This window comes from Dysidea avara, chromosome 3, assembly GCF_963678975.1.
Source record: "Dysidea avara chromosome 3, odDysAvar1.4, whole genome shotgun sequence".
Taxonomy (NCBI): domain Eukaryota; kingdom Metazoa; phylum Porifera; class Demospongiae; order Dictyoceratida; family Dysideidae; genus Dysidea; species Dysidea avara.
In genome coordinates this window covers 38,017,975-38,037,850 of record NC_089274.1, presented here as the reverse complement: position 1 = coordinate 38,037,850, position 19,876 = coordinate 38,017,975, and the positions used below count along the sequence as shown (strand labels likewise).

The window sequence follows — 19,876 nt, the reverse complement described above, 5'->3', positions numbered from 1 at the left end:
ACGGAACAAATGCAGTCAGTATTTATGTATGAATTATGCTGTGTTACACCTCAAGGGCAGTAAATTTGTGTGGCTAACAAGCCTTATCCAAAATCACATCACAGACACAAAAATGGCGTGGGTGACTTTCATAAAATTTGTATGGGCGACTAGGAGAAAAAAATTTGGATGATTATATTTCAGCCAAGAAAGAAGATATTGGGCTCTAGCAGCTAGCATGGTTTTACAGTAAGTTCCAGTAACCGAAATTTTAACAAAAATTCCACAACATTTTTATGTCTGTGATGTAATTTCAGATAAGGCTCATAAAAGTAATCATAACCTTTTTTTAAATGCCTCAGGGATTTAAATACAAAAGTTAATAATTTGCTGTGCAAAATGACCATAAGGCCACCAAAGGTCAAATCTATGATGGAAAATTGCCATGAGGAGTAGCTACTATATATTTTATGTGATGTTTCACGGTAGTTTGTTTGTTTTTATCTACTTTACTAGTTAGGCACTGGAGGGTGAACATTGGAGGCGAAGCCTCTTACCATAAGCCAAGGAACCTAACTTATGGTATCGAGTCACACAATCTCACTAATTTGGAGGTACATCACTATGAACCATTTTTCTACACAGTCACAAGCACAACAAAATGGTCCTATAAGTTTCAAAAAGTCAATAAGCCATAATCCATGCATGATCAGTCATTTATTGGTGGTCGTAGAATCTAGTTAATTTACTTTTGTAAATATATAGGACCTTTAATTGCACTTGTGGTTTATAAAAGCAAAAAAAAAAGCAGCTCACCCTATTGTGACACAAATTGTATAAAGAAAGATAAGAAAATTGGCAGACTTTTTAATGCACATTATTTAGCTAGCTACCTGCATGCATGTGGCTTTTTAGAAAAAAAAAAAGTACTATCATAGCTTGTGATTACATGTGGCACAAATAACAGTATAAATGCAGAGTTTCCATTGAGTGTATCAGTACTATGAAGCCCCACCCACAGAGACACCATTGAGTTAAAACACACCGGCAATTACAAATAGCATAGATTTTAATGCAAAGAACTACCTCATGCAGTTACTGATGTGACTACTCAGTGATATGTGCAAAATACAACCATGGCAAGGGAATTGCAAAAATAAATAACACACGACATACAAAAACTAACACATCATAAACACAACTAAACTATAGACTACATGTTCCATTTAGGACAATCACAACTTAGCCTCAGTGCCAGATATTTAGTTATGCATAGCTAATTAACATTTTCTACTATAATATAAGTTCAGTAGTCAGGGCCGCCTAGAGAAATTAAGGGGCCCGGGCCAAAGAATTAAAGTGGGGCCCCAGGGGCAAGGAGGCTTCCATTCTGAATCACAACTCTGACCCAAGCTGTAAGTTGAGACAAAAAAAAGGTTATTACATGCTGACAATGACAATAGCTACCCCTCACTAACCATATCTCTATAAGCTTGCTACACTGCTCCTCTGAAGAATACTGTGACTGCTCTATTAGAGTATCTAGATCTGACTGCTCTATTAGAGTATATTGATCTTTTAAACAGGTATTCAAGGGGCCCCTTTCAGGCTGGGGCCCGGGGAAAAATTCCCCAGTTGCCCCCCCCCCCCCCCCCCCCCCCCCCTTTCCTGTGGGCGGCCCTGTCAGTAGTTACCTTAAGCATCCATCTTAAGAGAATTGGTCCTTTTATGCACTCCCACAATCATAATTTTACATGTGATGTGTAATCACGTGCTGAGCATACACCACCTGCACCAGCTTCCGTTCGCGTGTGTAGTTCTGTAGTTGTTCTTCACATGATGGGACCGTCATCCTCGCCGTCATCTTTAGTCCAAAACGGGTAAGTTTGTATATATACACCTAGTAGCTGGTTACACTAGCAACGTAGTAATGTGATTGTTCTTCTGTACGTGTACTGCTTAGGCTTATATTATAGTGTCTACGATAGCCAGTTTAGTTAGAACGGTAGTACTCTCCGGCCTTGATCTCATAAAAAAAATTTAAAAAACAAAATTCGTCGTATAGTCAAGGCCGGAGGAGACGGTCCGGTTGGTCAGGCCTGAGCCGGACCAATAATCTGGAGTTGAACCAACTAGCTGACCAGCTCGAACTACATTACTCTCATGCAATCTTTGGACGATCACATCTACATGTAGCTACGTACATTTTACAGATGTTATTGAAAATGCATGACACGAGTAGTTACCTAGTTTCTCAGCCTAACTAAAGCACAGAACTACACGTATAGTACCTCCAATTACCTTACATAGCATTCGTATCGTTCGTACAGAAATGATTGTGGGTTCTACGTACAGTATCACGTGTGCTGACAGTTGGCATTTATCACGTGTAAGGCAGGTGCCTTCTTTGATTCTAAACCAGCACACTTATATCACAATTCAATCTTCATAAAATAATCATTAGCATTCCTTGGCTTGTCTCTCTTGGCTTCTTTTACTGGGCGAAGGGCTGGCAGTGACAAACCCGGCAGATGACTCATTCCGCGGCAAGAAGCAGTACACCCATACATTACATGGTGGCCATCTGGATGAGATGTTGAGTAGAAATCACTCCTCTTCAACTACCCACTCGTCCTGTCGAGGTACTGAGCAAACTCTCAGTCTCACCCACATCGCGCCATTTTCGAATACTGATTGGTCTCGTGACTGTCCACCAGTATATTTACGTGATGATCCGTTCACTTCATACAAACCAGTATAGTAGTATACTGTATTTTTGTAGCTGTGTAGCTTATTGTAGCTGTGTAGCTTATTGTAGCTGTGTGAATTCACTGTATAGTAATTATATCCTAGCTAAAGAGCCATGCTGCATGGGTTCCCTGTGAAATTTGGGGGAAAGTTGCAAGTTGCTAGCTAGTTTTACTTTAAAATTTAGCATCAATTTTAAATTTTAAGGCATTTTCAAGCCTTTAAATTGCAAAAATTCTGCAGCTCCTGGGGGTTGCACCCCGAGACCCCCCTTGAACTTCTAATTGTTAGCTATAGCTAAATGAACCATACAGCAAGTTTCATGCTGTGTCCCCTGTATGTCAGGTCTACAATTATACATAGTATAGAAAGTCTGAAGAACAACAGATAAGCTTGAGCATATTTATATAGCTAGCTAGCAGTGAAATATCACTAAAATTGCATATCTGAGTGTCTAATTTTCAAAAATTTCCTGTGGGGGCATGCCCCCAGACCCCCCTAGAATGGTCATGCTTCGCACTTCGCAGAGTGTGCTTCGCACACTGTGCAACAGTTCCTCTTTCATTGGCATGTATATAGTAGCAATTTCAACATTATAGTCAATGGCCTGTCCAACTCAATTTTCCCTCTTCCGGCCCTGATAGTGTAGTTATAACGAGAGTTATAAGCAATTTTATTCTTTAAAACTTTCTCAGTTTTAAATTTCATTGAAAAAGTCTCAAAAAATGGCATACTAGTATAACCGTAGTCATAGATAATGCACTTGTCAATTTCATACCCCACCCCCGGGCGTCCCCACACCCCAAGTAGTGATTTTACATTGGCTCTTGTCCCCACCCCTGGGGCAATTGACAGTTGTCCAATTCACTGACCGATTGCATTTAAATTGCACTTGCTATAATTTTACTAGTTACAGGTGTATACCTGGTTAATTACTAGTTGCATGTATGAAATATGCGCTTAGTCATCCTTGAGGTGTTGTCAAATCCCCTGCTAGGGGGTGGGGACATAGTGGGGATTTGACTGCCGATTTTTACACCACGATTTGTCAAATCCCCTGTATCCCCCCGGGGGTGGGGCATGAATTTGACAAGTGCATAATAGCCATATAGCTTATTTATAATTCAGCTTTGCAAACGAGGGGTCCTTCACTTGTAGTTGATGGAAATTTAACTTGAAATTTTTGATGGTTCATTGGTATATAAGCTGAGCCAGTGAATCACAGGTAAACTAGCTTGGTACATAATTATACTCTGGTGAATCCTTTCTAAAGCGAATTAGTTCAGTTTGTGTGCTAGCAGGTTTGTTACAGCCTCAATTACAGCACAGCACATTTCAATACCACATGCCAGTGACAACCCACCGAGCACACCGAGTATAATTAGTGGAGATATCAAAACTGTATGAGGCATTTCTACTGGCAAATCATTTAACTCAAGTTATCTAACCAACAAATGGCACATGCCTAGACTGCATGTTGCTGGGGATCAAGTTACCACTGGGTCTGGGATTTTTTTCTGCGTTCTTCAACGTTTCAGTTACATGTTTATGACTCCCTGTATTCACAGGCTTTAGCCTTCTCACAGATCCCTAATGGGATAGCATTCACAGAACAAAACCACTTTGTTCACTGCTTTGACAGGTCTGGAGTTGTAACTGACTCGAAAGGTCAGAAATGTATAGGAAAAAAATTCGTAAGGTGGAAATTAGCGTACACTGAGTTTAAATTTCAAAATTTCATTGATGAGAGAGATTTAGAGTGAAGGACCCCTCGTTTGCAAAAACATTTTCAACTCTGTACATGAACCACAGTGCAACCTTTCTTTTCTATATCGATCACCCCATATTAAAGAAGACTACTAGTTTATATTTAACATCTTACAGATGGCAAAACAACATGCACATGATCTGAGTGCAAACACTCTGTACTAGTCATCTTCATCCCAAAATACCTCCACCTTCAGCACCCCACATACCAAATTTGAGCAAGATTGAATTTAAGCCTTCAAAATTCAGCTTGATTTTCTTTCTTTTTTCTGTTGTTCTTCGTTTAGGGGACTCGGGGTATTCTTTTTGCACACTTTACAAAAACCATTATAAAATGCAAATGCGTAGCTTGATTTTCTTGAGCTATGGTACATTTTAACAATGTATTGTGGCACAATTACGTATCAGGTTTGGTACATGCAAATCTGATAATATTCATAGAGCTATGGACGATTATTTTCATTAAAAAAGCCAACTTGTTGTCACGCCTACAGGGTAAACTGCTTACAGGAATAACTTAAAAACTGGTGTGCATACGTATAGCTTTAACCATCATAGCTCAAACCTTTTGTGGTTTAAAGAAATCACATTGACAGCTATAGAATTACAAGGCAAAAACCAAACAATTGTAAATTGTGGGGTCGAAATACTCTAACAGAACAGTCACCGTAGGGTAAAAAGGTGCATGAAAAATGTCAAAAAGTAAACTACTAGCATTTGAACTAGGGATCTCCATACTGAACACCCAAATCCTTAACCAATGAGCTGCTGCTATCACTACTGTTCACCTCACTTAATTTCTACTTTATAAAATTCTAGCTAAAATCTACTCAATAGTAAAGTTCATAAATATGGTCATACCATTTAAGTAGGGATCCTGGTGAAAATTTCACGTGCTGTCCAAAATTCCACCTTTAAAATCATCCTAAAGACATTTTACGTGACAAAAATCACCTTTATGGAATAGTACTAGTCATATAAAACAGCATTAATATAACAAAACACTTACAGGTGGCCGGATATAGAGTTTTTAAAAGTCACCAAAACTCGAATTTTAGTCTCACTGCCTGCCTCACTGACCACAGTCACAAGGCTAGAGGCTAAATGAAACAGCGCACAGCCACCATTTTACGCCACAATAACAAACTCACCAGTGGGATGTGCCTTTTGGGGTTCTGACGAGTGTAGGCCCTCTGCATCTTGTTTTTTTCTTTTATCTTTAATCAGGCTGCTTGTCTTCTTCATTCAACGAAACCATACGGAGGCATTAATTTTCCGTATCAACACTTTCTTTCAGCAACATATTTAGATGCCACAGAATTATTTCAGAGCTGGATTTCAGTCCTGGCGCTACCATAAGAGATATACTAGCTAGATATCTGCAAGTTGGCGATTGGGATCCTGTTCGCGATAGGTTCACAACCACGCCCATCAATTAAAGATCTACATGGACTAATAGCGAAAGAGTACGGAGACCACGCCTCTTAACAATCTAGCTATTTTCTTATTACAGTAAACAAGATTACCTCACTCCTTATTGGTCTAGCTAGCTGCTCACCCCTTGGCTGACTCGAGATATACTCTAATACAACAGTCACTCTAATACAACAGTCATGTATGATAGAACAGTTACAATACAAAACATTATTGCTCTAAAGGAGACAGATGCCCCTCAGCAACAGCAAGGTCAACAGCTGGAGGCACACAGGGTCTAGAATGCAATCCCCTGATACACATTATTGAAGAGCGCAGCAAGGAGAACCCCAAACTACAGTGAAGCCTGCCCATAACCACAGAATATAGGGAACTCCACTTCTCACTGAGCAAATGAAAATTACAAGTGGACTAACACAAGTTACATTGTAGCTAGCTGTACCACAACAAAAAACTAAACAAACTAGTATTTTTAAAAACTGTTAATTTTAAAATGAAGTAGGGATCTATGCCACAAAAAGTAGTGAAACAAGAAATGAATGATGGTGTTACAGCAAAGCTCAGTGGGAAAGTCCCTACTTTGGCATATTAGTTCAATGCCAAAGTAGGGACTTTCCCACTGAGCTATGCTGTAACACCATCATTCATCTGTTGTTTCACTACTTTTTGCTGCATAGATCCCTACTTCATTTTTAAATTAACTGTTTTTTAAAATACTAGTTTCATAGATCTACCAATGGAAAATCTAGAACATTCTATGTGTGTTCTATTAGAAATCCTCAAAAAAAATGTGCACTCTATTAGAGCATTATCAAATAAACTCTGTAATACAATACTATTGCAACTTCTATAGTATTCCATTGAATCAAAGCCGATATTATAGCCATTTTGGTACAGATTGGCAGGTACTATTAAGACTTACTCGCGCCAATTGTCGTCATCATAATCATCATAATATGTTCTGTGTGAATAAACTGGTGACAACAGGCTGGAAATCATACCTTAGCATAAAAGTGCAGGATTTTCTCTGTTAAAAATTGAGCAACTACAACTTATCACATTTTGCATGGAAAATTGAGATACTTTTATAGAGCAGTCACTGCAAAATCCTAATAGACAAATAGTACATCATATTTTACTTTGATATTTAAAATAAATACAGGCACTGGAATACAACTTTATATGATCAAGCAAGCACAAAATTATATCAGTATAAATTGGCTTTGCATGGTATCAGATTGGTAAGTATTTTTCTGTATTGGTGTAGCACTAGTTTGTCTTGTGTCTGTAGAAGATAAGAAGAACAATGATTTGTGTAAATTAACAATCATGTACACTTCCTAATTTGGAAGGAATTTGATTTGTTATAAAGCACTATTGCAAATAAATACAGGCACTATAATATAACTTTATATAGCCATGAACAAGTAAGCACAAAATCATATCAGTATAATTGACTTTGGTATTGAATTGGTAGGTATTTGTCTGTATTGCTTTGTCTTATATCATCTTCACTACTGTAGATAAGAAGAACAATGATTTGTGTAAAAGAAACCTCAAAACCAGTTTATGGTTGGCTTTGGGGTATATATTTTAACTAGACAGATGCTTTTAGCATTGATGGGTTGAGCCTGAGCTATAGGAACTGGCCCGTAAACTACATGAATGAGCTTCATCACATTATGACATCTATTATTTATAAGTGCATAGCTGGGGTTAGTATACGTATCTACAAGATAAGTGCATACAGGTACAGAATAGTTAGGTTTTTAAAATTGGCCGTTTCACAAATTCTAGCTATCACTGGTTAAACTTACTACTCAGTAAAGTGATTTATATCATAGTTACTGTCTAAGTTCTTTTCTTCTTCTGAGTGTTTGCATTCGCTCATTTTGCTGGCATCTTCCTCTTTGAATTTGCTAGAATCCTCTTCTTCGAGCTGGGATAACATAAAAACATGTAAGGAGCCACTTCTCAGCACAAAGAAAGTAATCTGCATCCATCGTTTTAAAGGATTCGGTGGCATCCTCTTCTTTAGGACAGGATAACACAAATAAGATAACTAAACAAGAAAAACTCAGCAAATATTTATTTCTTGTAATGTAGAGAACTTGACAAACGAGTATAAGCATACATACTGTATGTGTGTGTTGTGTGAGCATGTTGTTTATTAGATTATTAAAATTCTGTAATGTTGTACTTCAGTCAATTCGCTATGGCATGCCTATAAGTATTTGCTCGGTATGATGAATGTTAGCTACCTGCTTTGTTTCTGCAAATCAGCCAACCACGCAACACCTCACAGTCATGTGCACAATGAATCAAGACACACGGTAGTGTGTCGTGCGGCCCAAGAAGCCGGCGCGTAACAACCGTGAGTATATTGACAGGAAGAAAGAAAACGCAATTTTCGCACCTCCGTAGCTCTGTGCTGCCTTGATGAAACAAGATGATTTTTGCTGTGGACACTCCCTCCACCTTCAGCACTCCGCATTCCAAATTTGAGCAAAATCGCTTCAAGCGTTCCCGAGATATGCGACTTCAAAAATTGGCTTAGTTTCTTCGGGGTTTTTTTCTTCTTATTTTTCTTCCTCTTTTCGCACACTTACAAAAACTACTATAAAACGCGAACGCCATATCCGATCGCCTTGAAATTTGGCACACAGAAGGGGGGTATAAAGGCGCATCTCTGTACCAACTTTGGTTAGAATACGATAAACAGGCAAAGAGTTATGAGCGATTATTCACGAAAAATAATACCAATATGTTGTCACGCCTACAGGGTAAACCACGTATGGGAAGAAGCTGAAAATCGGTAGGTGAATAGGTTAACTATTGAACCTCAAACCTTTTGTGGTTTGAAAGAAATCGAGCTAAAAACCAGGAAGATACAACGAAAAAACCAACAGTGTGTAACAATTACGCAATCGAGATTAGCTAATAAAAAACGACTGCTTGCCACGCCTACCAGGTAAACCGCTTGGGATAATGCTTTGAAAATCGCTGTACAGATGGAGTTATCATCTTAGAAAGGCTTTTCAATGGTGTAGAAGAATCAGACTTAAAGCCACGGAGTTATAACACGAAATCCAACTTGGTGTAGCAAGTGCAAGATCGAGATACTCCAATAGAGCAGTCATCCTAATAGAGCAGTCATAATAATAGAGCAGTCACCCGAAGAGAATTCAAGAGATCAGTTAGAAACAAGTAACCTGTATAGAGATCAGCTACAAACAAGTCACCCTGTAGAGAGATCAACCACAAACAATTCACCCTGTAGAGAGATCAGCTAGAAGAAGTTACCTTGTAGGGAATTCATGCAACTATAGAAAGAGATAATTCAGCTAGAAGAAATCACCTTGTAGAGTTCAGCTACAAAGAAACCACAATGTAGAGAGTTCAGCTACAAACAAATCGCCCTGTAGAGAGATCAGCTAGAAGAAGTTACCTTGTAGAGAGTTCAGCTACAAAGAAACCATCATGTAGAGAGTTCAGCTGCAAACAAATCACCTGTAGAGAGTTCAGCTACAAACAAATCTCCCTGTAGAGAAATCAGCTAGGAGAAGTTTCCTTGTAGAGAGTTCAGTTACAAAGAAACCACCATGTAGAGAATTCATTTACAAACTAGTGACCCTGTAGAGGCATCAGCTAGAAGAAGTTACCTTGTAAAGAGTTCAGCTACATAGAAATCATTCCGTAAAGAGCTCAGCTGCAAACAAATCACCTGTACAGAATTCAGCTACAAACAAATCACCCTGTAGAAAGATCAGCTAGAAGAAGTCACCTTGTAGAGAGTTCAGCTACAAAGAAACCACCATGTAGGTTCAGCTAGAAGAAGTTACCTTGTGGAGAGTTCAGCTACAAAGAAACCATCATAAAGAGAGTTCAGCTGCAAACAAATCTCCCTGTAGAGAGTTCAGTTAAAAGAAGTTACCTTATAGAGAGTTCAGCTACAAATTTAAAGAAACCATCATGTGTAGAGTTTAGCTAGAAGAAGTTACCTTGTAGAGAGTTCAGCTACAAACAAATCACCCTGTAGAGAGATCAGCTAGAAGAAGTTACCTTGTAGAGAGTTCAGCTACAAATTTAAAGAAACCATCATGTGGAGAGTTCAGCTGCAAACAAATCACCTGTAGAGAGTTCAGCTACAAAGAAACCACCATGTAGGGAGTTCAGCTAGAAGAAGTTACCTTGTAGAGAGTTCAGCTACAAAGAAACTACCATGTAGAGAGTTCAGCTGCAAACAAATCACCCTGTAGAAAGGTCAGCTAGAAGAAATCACCTTGTAGAGAGTTCAGCTACAAAGAAACCACCATGTAGGGAGTTCAGCTAGAAGAAGTTACCTTGTAGAGAGTTCAGCTACAAATAAACCATCATGAAGAGAGTTCAGCTACAAACAAATCTCCCTGTAGAGAGTTCAGTTAGAAGAAGTTACCTTGTAGAGAGTTCAGCTACAAAGAAACCATTCTGTAAAGAGCTCAGCTGCAAACAAATCACTTGTACAGACTTCAGCTACAAACAAATCACCCTGTAGAGAGATCAGCTAGAAGAAATTACCTTGTAGAGAGTTCAGCTACAGTAAAAAGAAACCACCATGTAGAGAGTTCAGCTGCAAAGAAATCACCCTGTAGAAAATTCTGCCACAAACAAATTGCCCTGTAGAAAGATCAGTTAGAAGAAGTTACCTTGTAGAGAGTTCAGCTACAAAGAAACCATTCTGTAAAGAGATCAGCTGCAAACAAATCACCTGTACAGAATTCAGCTACAAACAAATCACCTTGTAGAGAGATCAGCTAGAAGAAGTTACCTTGTAGAGAGTTCAGCTACAAATTTAAAGAAACCATCATGTGGAGAGTTCAGCTGCAAACAAATCTTCCTGTAGAGAATTCAGTTAGAAGAAGTTACCTTGTAGAGAGTTCAGCTACAAAGAAACCATCATGAAGAAAGTTCAGCTGCAAACAAATCACCCTGTAGAGAGATCAGCTAGAAGAAGTCACCTTGTAGAGAGTTCAGCTACAAAGGAACCACCATATAGAGAGTTCAGCTGCAAACAAATTACCCTGTAGAAAAATCAGCTACAAACAAATCACCCTGTAGAAAGATCAGCTAGAAGAAGTCACCTTGCAGAGAGTTCAGCTACAAAGAAACCACCATGTAGGGAGTTCAGCTGCAAACAAATCTCCCTGTAGAGAGTTCGGTTAGAAGAAGTTACCTTGTAGAGAGTTCAGCTACAAACAAATCACCCTGTAGAGAGATCAGCTACAAACAAATCACCCTGTAGAAAGATCAGCTAGAAGAAGTCACCTTGTAGAGAGTTCAGCTACAAAGAAACCACCATGTAGGGAGTTCAGCTGCAAACAAGTCTCCCTGTAGAGAGTTCAGTTAGAAGAAGTTACCTTGTAGAGAGTTCAGCTACAAAGAAACCATTCTGTAAAGAGCTCAGCTGCAAACAAATCACCTGTATAGAATTCAGCTACAAACAAATCACCCTGTAGAGAGATCAGCTAGAAGAAATTACCTTGTAGAGAGTTCTGCTACAAAGAAACCACCATATAGAGAGTTCAGCTGCAAACAAATCACCCTGTAGAAAAATCAGCTACAAACAAATCACCCTGTAGAAAGATCAGCTAGAAGAAGTCACCTTGTAGAGAGTTCAGCTACAAAGAAACCACCATGTAGGGAGTTCAGCTGCAAACAAGTCTCCCTGTAGAGAGTTCAGTTAGAAGAAGTTACCTTGTAGAGAGTTCAGCTACAAAGAAACCATTCTGTAAAGAGCTCAGCTGCAAACAAATCACCTGTATAGAATTCAGCTACAAACAAATCACCCTGTAGAGAGATCAGCTAGAAGAAATTACCTTGTAGAGAGTTCAGCTACAGTAAAAAGAAACCACCATGTAGAGAGTTCAGCTGCAAACAAATCTCCCTGTAGAGAATTCAGTTAGAAGAAGTTACCTTGTAGAGAGTTCAGCTACAAAGAAACCATCATGAAGAGAGTTCAGCTGCAAACAAGTCACCCTGTAGAGAGATCAGCTACAAACAAATCACCCCGTAGAAAGATCAGCTAGAAAAGGTCACCTTGTAGAGAGTTCGGCTACAAAGAAACCACCATGTAGGGAGTTCGGCTAGAAGAAGTTACCTTGTAGAGAGTTCAGCTACAAAGAAACCATCATGAAGAGAGTTCAGCTGCAAACAAATCTCCCTGTAGAGAGTTCAGTTGGAAGAAGTTACCTTGTAGAGAGTTCAGCTACAAAGAAACCATTCTGTAAAGAGCTCAGCTGCAAACAAATCACCTGTATAGAATTCAGCTACAAACAAATCACCCTGTAGAGAGATCAGCTAGAAGAAATTACCTTGTAGAGAGTTCAGCTACAGTAAAAAGAAACCACCATGTAGAGAGTTCAGCTGCAAAGAAATCACCCTGTAGAACATTCTGCCACAAACAAATTGCCCTGTAGAAAGATCAGTTAGAAGAAGTTATCTTGTAGAGAGTTCAGCTACAAAGAAACCACCATGTAGAGAGTTCAGCTAGAAGAAATTACCTTGTAGAGAGTTCAGCTACAAAGAAACCATCATCTAGATAGTTCAGCTGCAAACAAATCACCTGTAGAGAGTTCAGCTACAAACAAATCTCCCTGTAGAGAGATCAGTTAGAAGAAGTTACCTTGTAGAGAATTCAGCTACAAAGAAACCATTCTGTAAAGAGCTCAGCAGCAAAAAAATCACCCGTACAGAATCCAGCTACAAATAAATCATCCTGTAGAGAGAACAGCTAGAAGAAGTTACCTTGATAGTTCAGCTACAAACAAATCACCCTGTAGAGAGATCAGCTAGAAGAAGTTACCTTGAAGAGTGTTCAGTTACACAGAAACCACCATGGACAGTTCTGTAATAAATATATGTATTATATATATAATTTGTACATTTACAGATAAAATCAGAAATATTTAAGGTACATCTGCTTCATCTTTAAAAAGATAGATTTAAAAAGTCCCAAAGCAGGCCATAGGCCGGCTTTGGGGTATACAAATACAAAAAGAAGTGAAATCTAATCCAAAACAGCCAAGCTGTAAAAAAAGTGTGCGGCCCTCAAAAAGGCTATGGTGAAAAAAGATGTGAAATCCAAGGTGGCGGCCAAGAAATGGCTGTGATGGTAGGTTAATGGTAAAAATTTTAATAACAACAATTCAGGTGAATTTTGTACCAATTGACCAAGCGGCACCAAAATTCACCTGAATTGTTGTTATTAAAATTTTTACCATTAACTTACCATCACAGCCATTTCTTGGCCGCCACTTTGGATTTCACATCTTTTTTCACCATAGCCTTTTTGAGGGCCGCACACTTTTTATTGTATTGTATTGTATTGTTTTACAGCTTGGCTGTTTTGGATTAGATACTCATTTACAGTCACAACAATTTAATGATCAAGCAAGTGATTGTGACTGACTGGCTGTAGGTGTGTGTCCTATTCCTAAACAATAAATAGCAAACAGTTTCTCATGAATGAGGAAAAGATAGACTATTCATCAATATATTTTCCCCAATATACAGTAATTTAAAGTTAAAGCTCATCTTAGCTATATGTATGGAAAATGAAGTGTCTCTGTGCTTCACCTCATTGTAATATAACATCTTGACTGCGTATTATAGGCCTTGTGCGTGCCAAGGCGTGGACTTGCAAAAACCGGGAAAAGGTTGCTACGGCTTCAAGTTTCACGATAGTTTATGAGAAAAGTGAGAGCAAAAGTATCGAGCGTTCTATTACAAAAACCTTCCCTAGGCGGAATAACTCGCCATGCGGCAAATACTTCTACCCAGTAACTTACTTTATACCAATGATACTCTATCTTTTAGCACGATACCTTTGTATTAGCATTAAAAAAAATTCGTAGCGATACCTTTGTATTAGCATTAAAAAAAATTCGTAGGCATAGAATGTTGCCCTCGAAAAATGGTGGATGTGTTATTTTGATGATGTAATAAAGTGCCACACCTTGGCGTGCACATGGTCTATTAGTAGAGCAGCATAGTTGTGCAATTTTTAATACAATTATGAAACTTTCCATATAAGTTGTACTCCTTGTGCCATAATTTTTTGGATATAGAACCATAGCATATTTGACCTTTGGTGGCCTTTACAGCCATTTTAGCATTGAAAATTGTCTTTATCTCCCTGAGGCATCATTTTGCATAGTTTCAAATTAAAGGTGCTGCTAAAACAAACTACTTGGCTTTTACTTGAAGTCAATAGGTGATTGCCTAAAAAATGATCATAACTTTGTAGTGGAATGAGATACGAACTTCAAACAAAAGTCGATATAGTTCTTAGATCAACACCTTTAATTTGATACTATGTTGTAAAATAATGCCTCAGGGAGATAAAGACAAAAAAGTTTAATTTTCAGTGAAAACATGGCTCTAAAGGTCACCAAAGATCAAATCTGTGATGGCTCTATATAAAAAAGCATATGTCACAAGGAGCACAGTTTGTGTGGAAAGTTTCATAATTGTATCGCAAAGTACATGAAATGCCCATTTTTTTGTGCTATGCCACTCTACTATATACTAAATTTTCCATGCAGTACTTTTGTCAATGCTTTTACATATACTGTACATAGAATCAAACAGTATGGTCATACTGTTTAGTAGGATTGCCCCCTAAAATGATGCACACCTCTAAAAAAAACCGCATCTAAAGAACATGGAAATATCATACACAGCAAAAATCACCTATACGCAATAGTCTTACTATCAACTACAGCATTAACACTTACAGACATCCGGATATTTGTTGAATTTTAAAGTAGCGTCCAGATATTTTTAAAAGTTACCAAAATTTTGCCTGCCTGCCTGCATGCCTGCCTGACCACAGTTGCAAGGCTAGAGGCTATATGAAACGGCACATGGCCACCATTTTTCACCATAGCAACAAACTCACTGGTAGGGTGTGCCTTTTGTAGTTCCAACGAATGTCTGCCTTCTGCGGTTTGCCATTCCTTTTATCTTCAATTAAATAGTTGTCTTCTTTATGGAATCCATACCAAGGTATTAATTTTCCATATCGACACTTGAGAGTATTTAGATACCATGAAATTATTTGAGGCGCTCAATGACTGTAGTATATCTGGTAGCAGGTAAGCTGCACTTTTAAAACAATTGCCACACCCCTTAAACAATACCACAACAATCCATAGGAAAACAAGGTGTTGTGTGATAGCTGAGTGGTGAGATCAAGATACTTTAATACAACCACACATGCTAGTTCATAGCTAGCTCTAGCCAATAAGTTAACTAGTACAATAAAAAAATATTATAAAGTAGTGTTCCAGTGATAAAAAGTAGTGAAACAAGAGATGATGGAAGCTTTGAGAGAAAATCCCTAGCTACTTGGCATTATAGCAAAGTGGTCCAACTTTGGCTCCTACAATGCTGAGTAGGGATTATCCCACATTGCTACAATGCCAAGTAGCTAGAGATTTTCCCTCATAGCTATCATCATTTCTTGTTTCACTACTCTTTCCTTCTGGAACCCTACTTCATTTTTAAATTAATAATTTTCTATTGCACTAGTACTATGTAATTATGCCCATGTATTTCCAGGATGATGGGTACAATCTCGGTACTAATATATTTGACATTACTCATCAGCCAACATGTTGATGGTAACGTGATCACCATCAACACAACTGGTGGTAGTGATAAAATGTTGTATAGAAGGAGACTGTCCATGTTCTTCACTGTACACTGCTTTACATAGTATAACTAGTAATACTGTAATCAACATCATATCAGAATCTGTTACACTACACAGGTAAGTCACAATGGGATCAGGTCATCTCACAAACATCACAATGACTGGTAATGATGCTACTGTTATGTGTGGCAATAGTGGTGGTGTGTACTGTGACTGGTGTCATAATGTGATCATTAAAAGAATCACATAGGACAAGTGTGGTCATCGTAATCTACTACGTTATCGACCTGCAGGAGTAGAATTTCACCATGCTGCTAATTTTTCTATAGTCAATTGCACATTTCAAAATTCTTAAGTCATAGCTATTGCCATATCCGATGCATATGATAACATGATTGTTAAATCTTATAAATTTTCATCTAACAGAAAAGAAGATGATTCATAAGTTAATAATATTGGCGGATTGTACATCAGTAGTCGATGGAAGTACATGGTAAATCTAATGATTGATGACTGTGTATTTGACAATAATGGACATTTTGGATATAATGCTAGCGTTGGTATGGGATATGGTTTGAGAATAAACTCTGGTTTATTTAATCCTTTAGATTGGAATATTACAATTTCACGCACTAAATTCTCTCACAACTCTCAGGCGGGTAATATCAATGCTTATACAAATCACAATATAACGTTACTGTTAACTGAAGTTTTTGTGTGCAATAACACAAACAGGTTTGGAGCAAGTGGGTTTGACGTAAACTTGACTTCAATTTCAACTCATGGAAAGGTGGAATTTTCCATCGTATCTTCTGTTTTTAGTCACAACATGGGAGCTGCTTTAGGTGTATCTATATCTTCAAATATAAAAGACTCAATACTTATGATCAGTAAATCAAATTTTACTACAAATTTCAGACATGACAATCCCATTGTGTATATAAGCTATGGAGTATGTGATACAAACAAGTACATCAGTTTTAAACAATGTCTCTATTACAGACAACACTGTTGTAAGAAAAGTTGGAATTAGATATCGCTTACTCTCTGGAATAATATCAATACAATCAAATTGTACTGTTAATAATAATGTAACTATGACAGCGGTCAGGGTGATGTCAAATGTATATCATTATGAAAAAGGCGGTGCAGTTTATATTGGTAGTTTACCACCTAGCTACATAACATTTGATAAATGTAATTTTTCAAATAACACTTCTGTTCGTGGTGCAGCCCTTTATATTGATGAACAGTATTCTTCATACTCAGATTATTTTTATTACAATCACACTTATGTTGTTTTAATAAAAAATAGTGTGTTTTATTCCAATAAAGCTGATGACAGCATTGTCTTTGTTGATGGCCACCCAGCTAAAGTTGATATTGTGACATCAAACTTTACCAACAATATTGGAGTATGTTGTATGCTCTTGTCAACATCTACTATTAACTTGGCAGGAAACATTTCATTTAAAAACTACAGTGCTGATAGTGGAGCAGCATTTTACCTTAATGAGTTAAGCACTATTGCGATTGATGATGGGGCAGTGGTTGAGTTCACTGATAATTCTGCTTTGTCACATGGTGGAGCAATATTTGTTGAATTAAGTTTTGGCTGTAATCTAAATCACACAGTGTTTAAGTTTCTGTCTGATAATGCAAATGTATCATTTATTGACACTGCAGATGGATCATATGGGGATAATACTGTTTATTTTAGTGTTTCCACTTACTGCAACATAAATTTAAATTATAGTGAGAGTAATTTCATTATGTATGTGCCATATCAATTCAACTACTCGCAGTTCATCAATGGCACACTTATCCATATTCCTACCAACTACAATTACACTGAATATAGTGTCAATCATTTTCCTGTAGTCACTTCACCACACCAATTGAAGCTTTATGGAAATCATGTCAAGTTTGTAAATAATGTATATTTTATAGGTAGAAAAGTTCTTAATAAAGCAGTCGTTTTTGATGGTATCATTTTAGATTATTTTGGTAAGCCTACAGACGCAACTGAATTTCATTTAAAATGCTTAGACTGTTTTTATGTTTACACACTGCTGATGGATTGTAGTGGTGGTTGTTGTATTTGGCTTAATGTACTTAAACTTTCAATTACAATCGGGATACTTGTATGGGATAATCTACTATTACAGTATGCTGAGCATACTGTTAAACAACAATCCTTACATTTCCACTTGGGGTATTCTAGTCATAAATATTTTGCCAGGTTTTGCTCAATCAACTCCCAATTTTCTTGGACATCTTTGTCTAGTAAAAGAATTAAGTGGCATTGATCAATTCTTCATCCATTACTCTCATGCTGTTGCCTTTTCACTTTTGTTATTATCCTTTGTTGTCATAGCAAAATATTCCCGAAGGGTGGCTGAATTTATTGGTCGCTGTATTATTTGTGTTTTTTGTTTTCTCCTATTGTTGGCTTACACATCATTGGCATCTACTTCACTCCAGCTGTTAAGACCACTGAAATTTACTGATGTTAATGAGGTGTATACATACTCTTCCCTTAATGTTGAGTACTTCCATGGGAGGCATCTGATATATGGCACTGTTGCACTGTTTTGTGAACTGATAGTAGGAATTGGACTACCATTGGTTTTACTGCTGGAGCCATTTTTGAAAAAGAAGATTAACTTTATCAAATTCAAACCAATACTAGATCAGTTTCAAGGATGCTACAAGGACAAGTATCGCTGGTTTGCTGGGTATTATTTGATATGTCGTCAAGTGATCATGTTAACTGTATTCATATGGAATAACAACTACTACAACATGTTATTTTACTTGCAGACAACTTGTATCATCATTGCTACAATCCACTTGTTGCTTCAACCTTACAAAAACAGACTTCTAAACATATTTGATGGAATTATCCTACAAATAATGATAGTTGTGGTCAATATCAGTACGTTTGGTTTCCTACAGTCTGCTACAACTGAAGTGGCACTATTACTGGCTGTTCTTCCACTAACTATGTTGTGTATTGCTGGTATTGTGAAAAAAGCTATGTACTCTAGGAGGCATACTTATGTTGCCATTACTGGGCAAAGTGATGATGACAATGATGGTGATGATGTGAGGTAAGTCACTTCCTAGTAAAGTGTAAATTTGTGCCACTTAACAAACTGTGTCACTATAGGGATGATATTGATCCATACAATCAGATCCAGGAGCCTCTTCTTGATATTTCTGCCAAGATCAACAACTGAGCGTACTCTAATGGGACATACAATTAACTAAACAGTAGCTAGTTCTATTTGATATAAATTGCATCACATATATGTAGAAAAGCTTTAGCATCTTTTTTAGTAAGGACAGTTAGCTATGTTTTGGTGTGCTCTTATAGCAACCGATTCACTTTTATTAATGCGTGTTCACCGTTTTTTAGTCTTTATAATTGTAGTGGGAAATATGTAAGATTTTATAGGTGGTGTTAATGTTTTCATTGATATAAGGTATACTGTATGTAGTGTGATGAGTATGTGCGTGTTTATGGTTAATTATATACAGTCATGCATACCAAATATGGTTACAGCTTAGTTACTATTCATTAATGTTCTTTTAGTTTTACCAATATCTACATAAGGTAAAAACACTTCAAAGTTAACAGATGTTGAACTGTCAGGCCATTATCTACCACTACGTACCTCACCAAATATGGTCACAGCTCCATAGTATAGTAGCATATATTTATAAAGAGGATCTATTACATGCAGATATCACTCAAGATCAAGAATGATGATGTTCTTCTGTTCTATAACAACTGCATATATAGTTCTACTGGCTACACTGACTACATATGCTGTAGATGATACCTGTATGAGATATGGATTAGATATTGATCAACCTGGAGCTTCTTGTAGTGACATATATGAAAAGAACCCCAGCATTCAGGACTAGTCTGGCTACTATCTCATCAAAACTGATCACTTGTTCCTTGCTCACTGTGATAAAGAAGATAATGGTTGGATAAAAGTAGCTGATTTTGATGCTAGCAGAGGAGATAAGTGTCCTACTAGATGGACTGATATCACAGTGAATAATATATATTCGTATGTGTCGATCCTCAAGTGATACAGCTGGTTGTTATTCTACAACCTTCTCTGTAAATGGAACAAGTTATCGTAAGATACGTGGTAAACTGAGAGATATCAAAGGAGATCTCCAGACTGTTTTGTAAGCGGTAAAAGCATCAATACTGCATATGTAGATGGGGTATCT

General features: G+C 37.5%; 1 protein-coding gene across 2 annotated transcripts; it reads left to right on the top strand.

Moving 5' to 3' along the window:
- The first annotated feature begins 1,771 nt into the window (after positions 1-1,771).
- On the top strand, positions 1,772-19,164 carry LOC136248262 (uncharacterized). Of its 2 annotated transcripts, XM_066040061.1 has the most exons (3): positions 1,772-1,859; positions 18,107-18,735; positions 18,795-19,164. In XM_066040061.1, exons 2-3 carry the CDS (start codon positions 18,389-18,391, stop codon positions 18,862-18,864), a joined length of 417 nt encoding a protein of 138 aa, XP_065896133.1. In that variant the 5' UTR covers positions 1,772-1,859; positions 18,107-18,388; the 3' UTR covers positions 18,865-19,164. The 2 variants fall into 2 exon arrangements, with proteins under 2 accessions (XP_065896133.1, XP_065896132.1); XM_066040060.1 differs by lacking the exon at positions 1,772-1,859 and having other exon boundaries at positions 17,791-18,735.
- The last annotated feature ends 712 nt before the right edge of the window (positions 19,165-19,876 follow it).

Coding starts and splice junctions, on each gene's coding strand:
- LOC136248262 (XM_066040060.1), top strand. CDS start 17,792: ATGCTGAGCATACTGTTAAACAACAATCCTTACATTTCCACTTGGGGT. Junction 18,736..18,794: donor AATGATGGTGATGATGTGAG/GTAAGTCACTTC, acceptor GTGTCACTATAG/GGATGATATTGATCCATACA.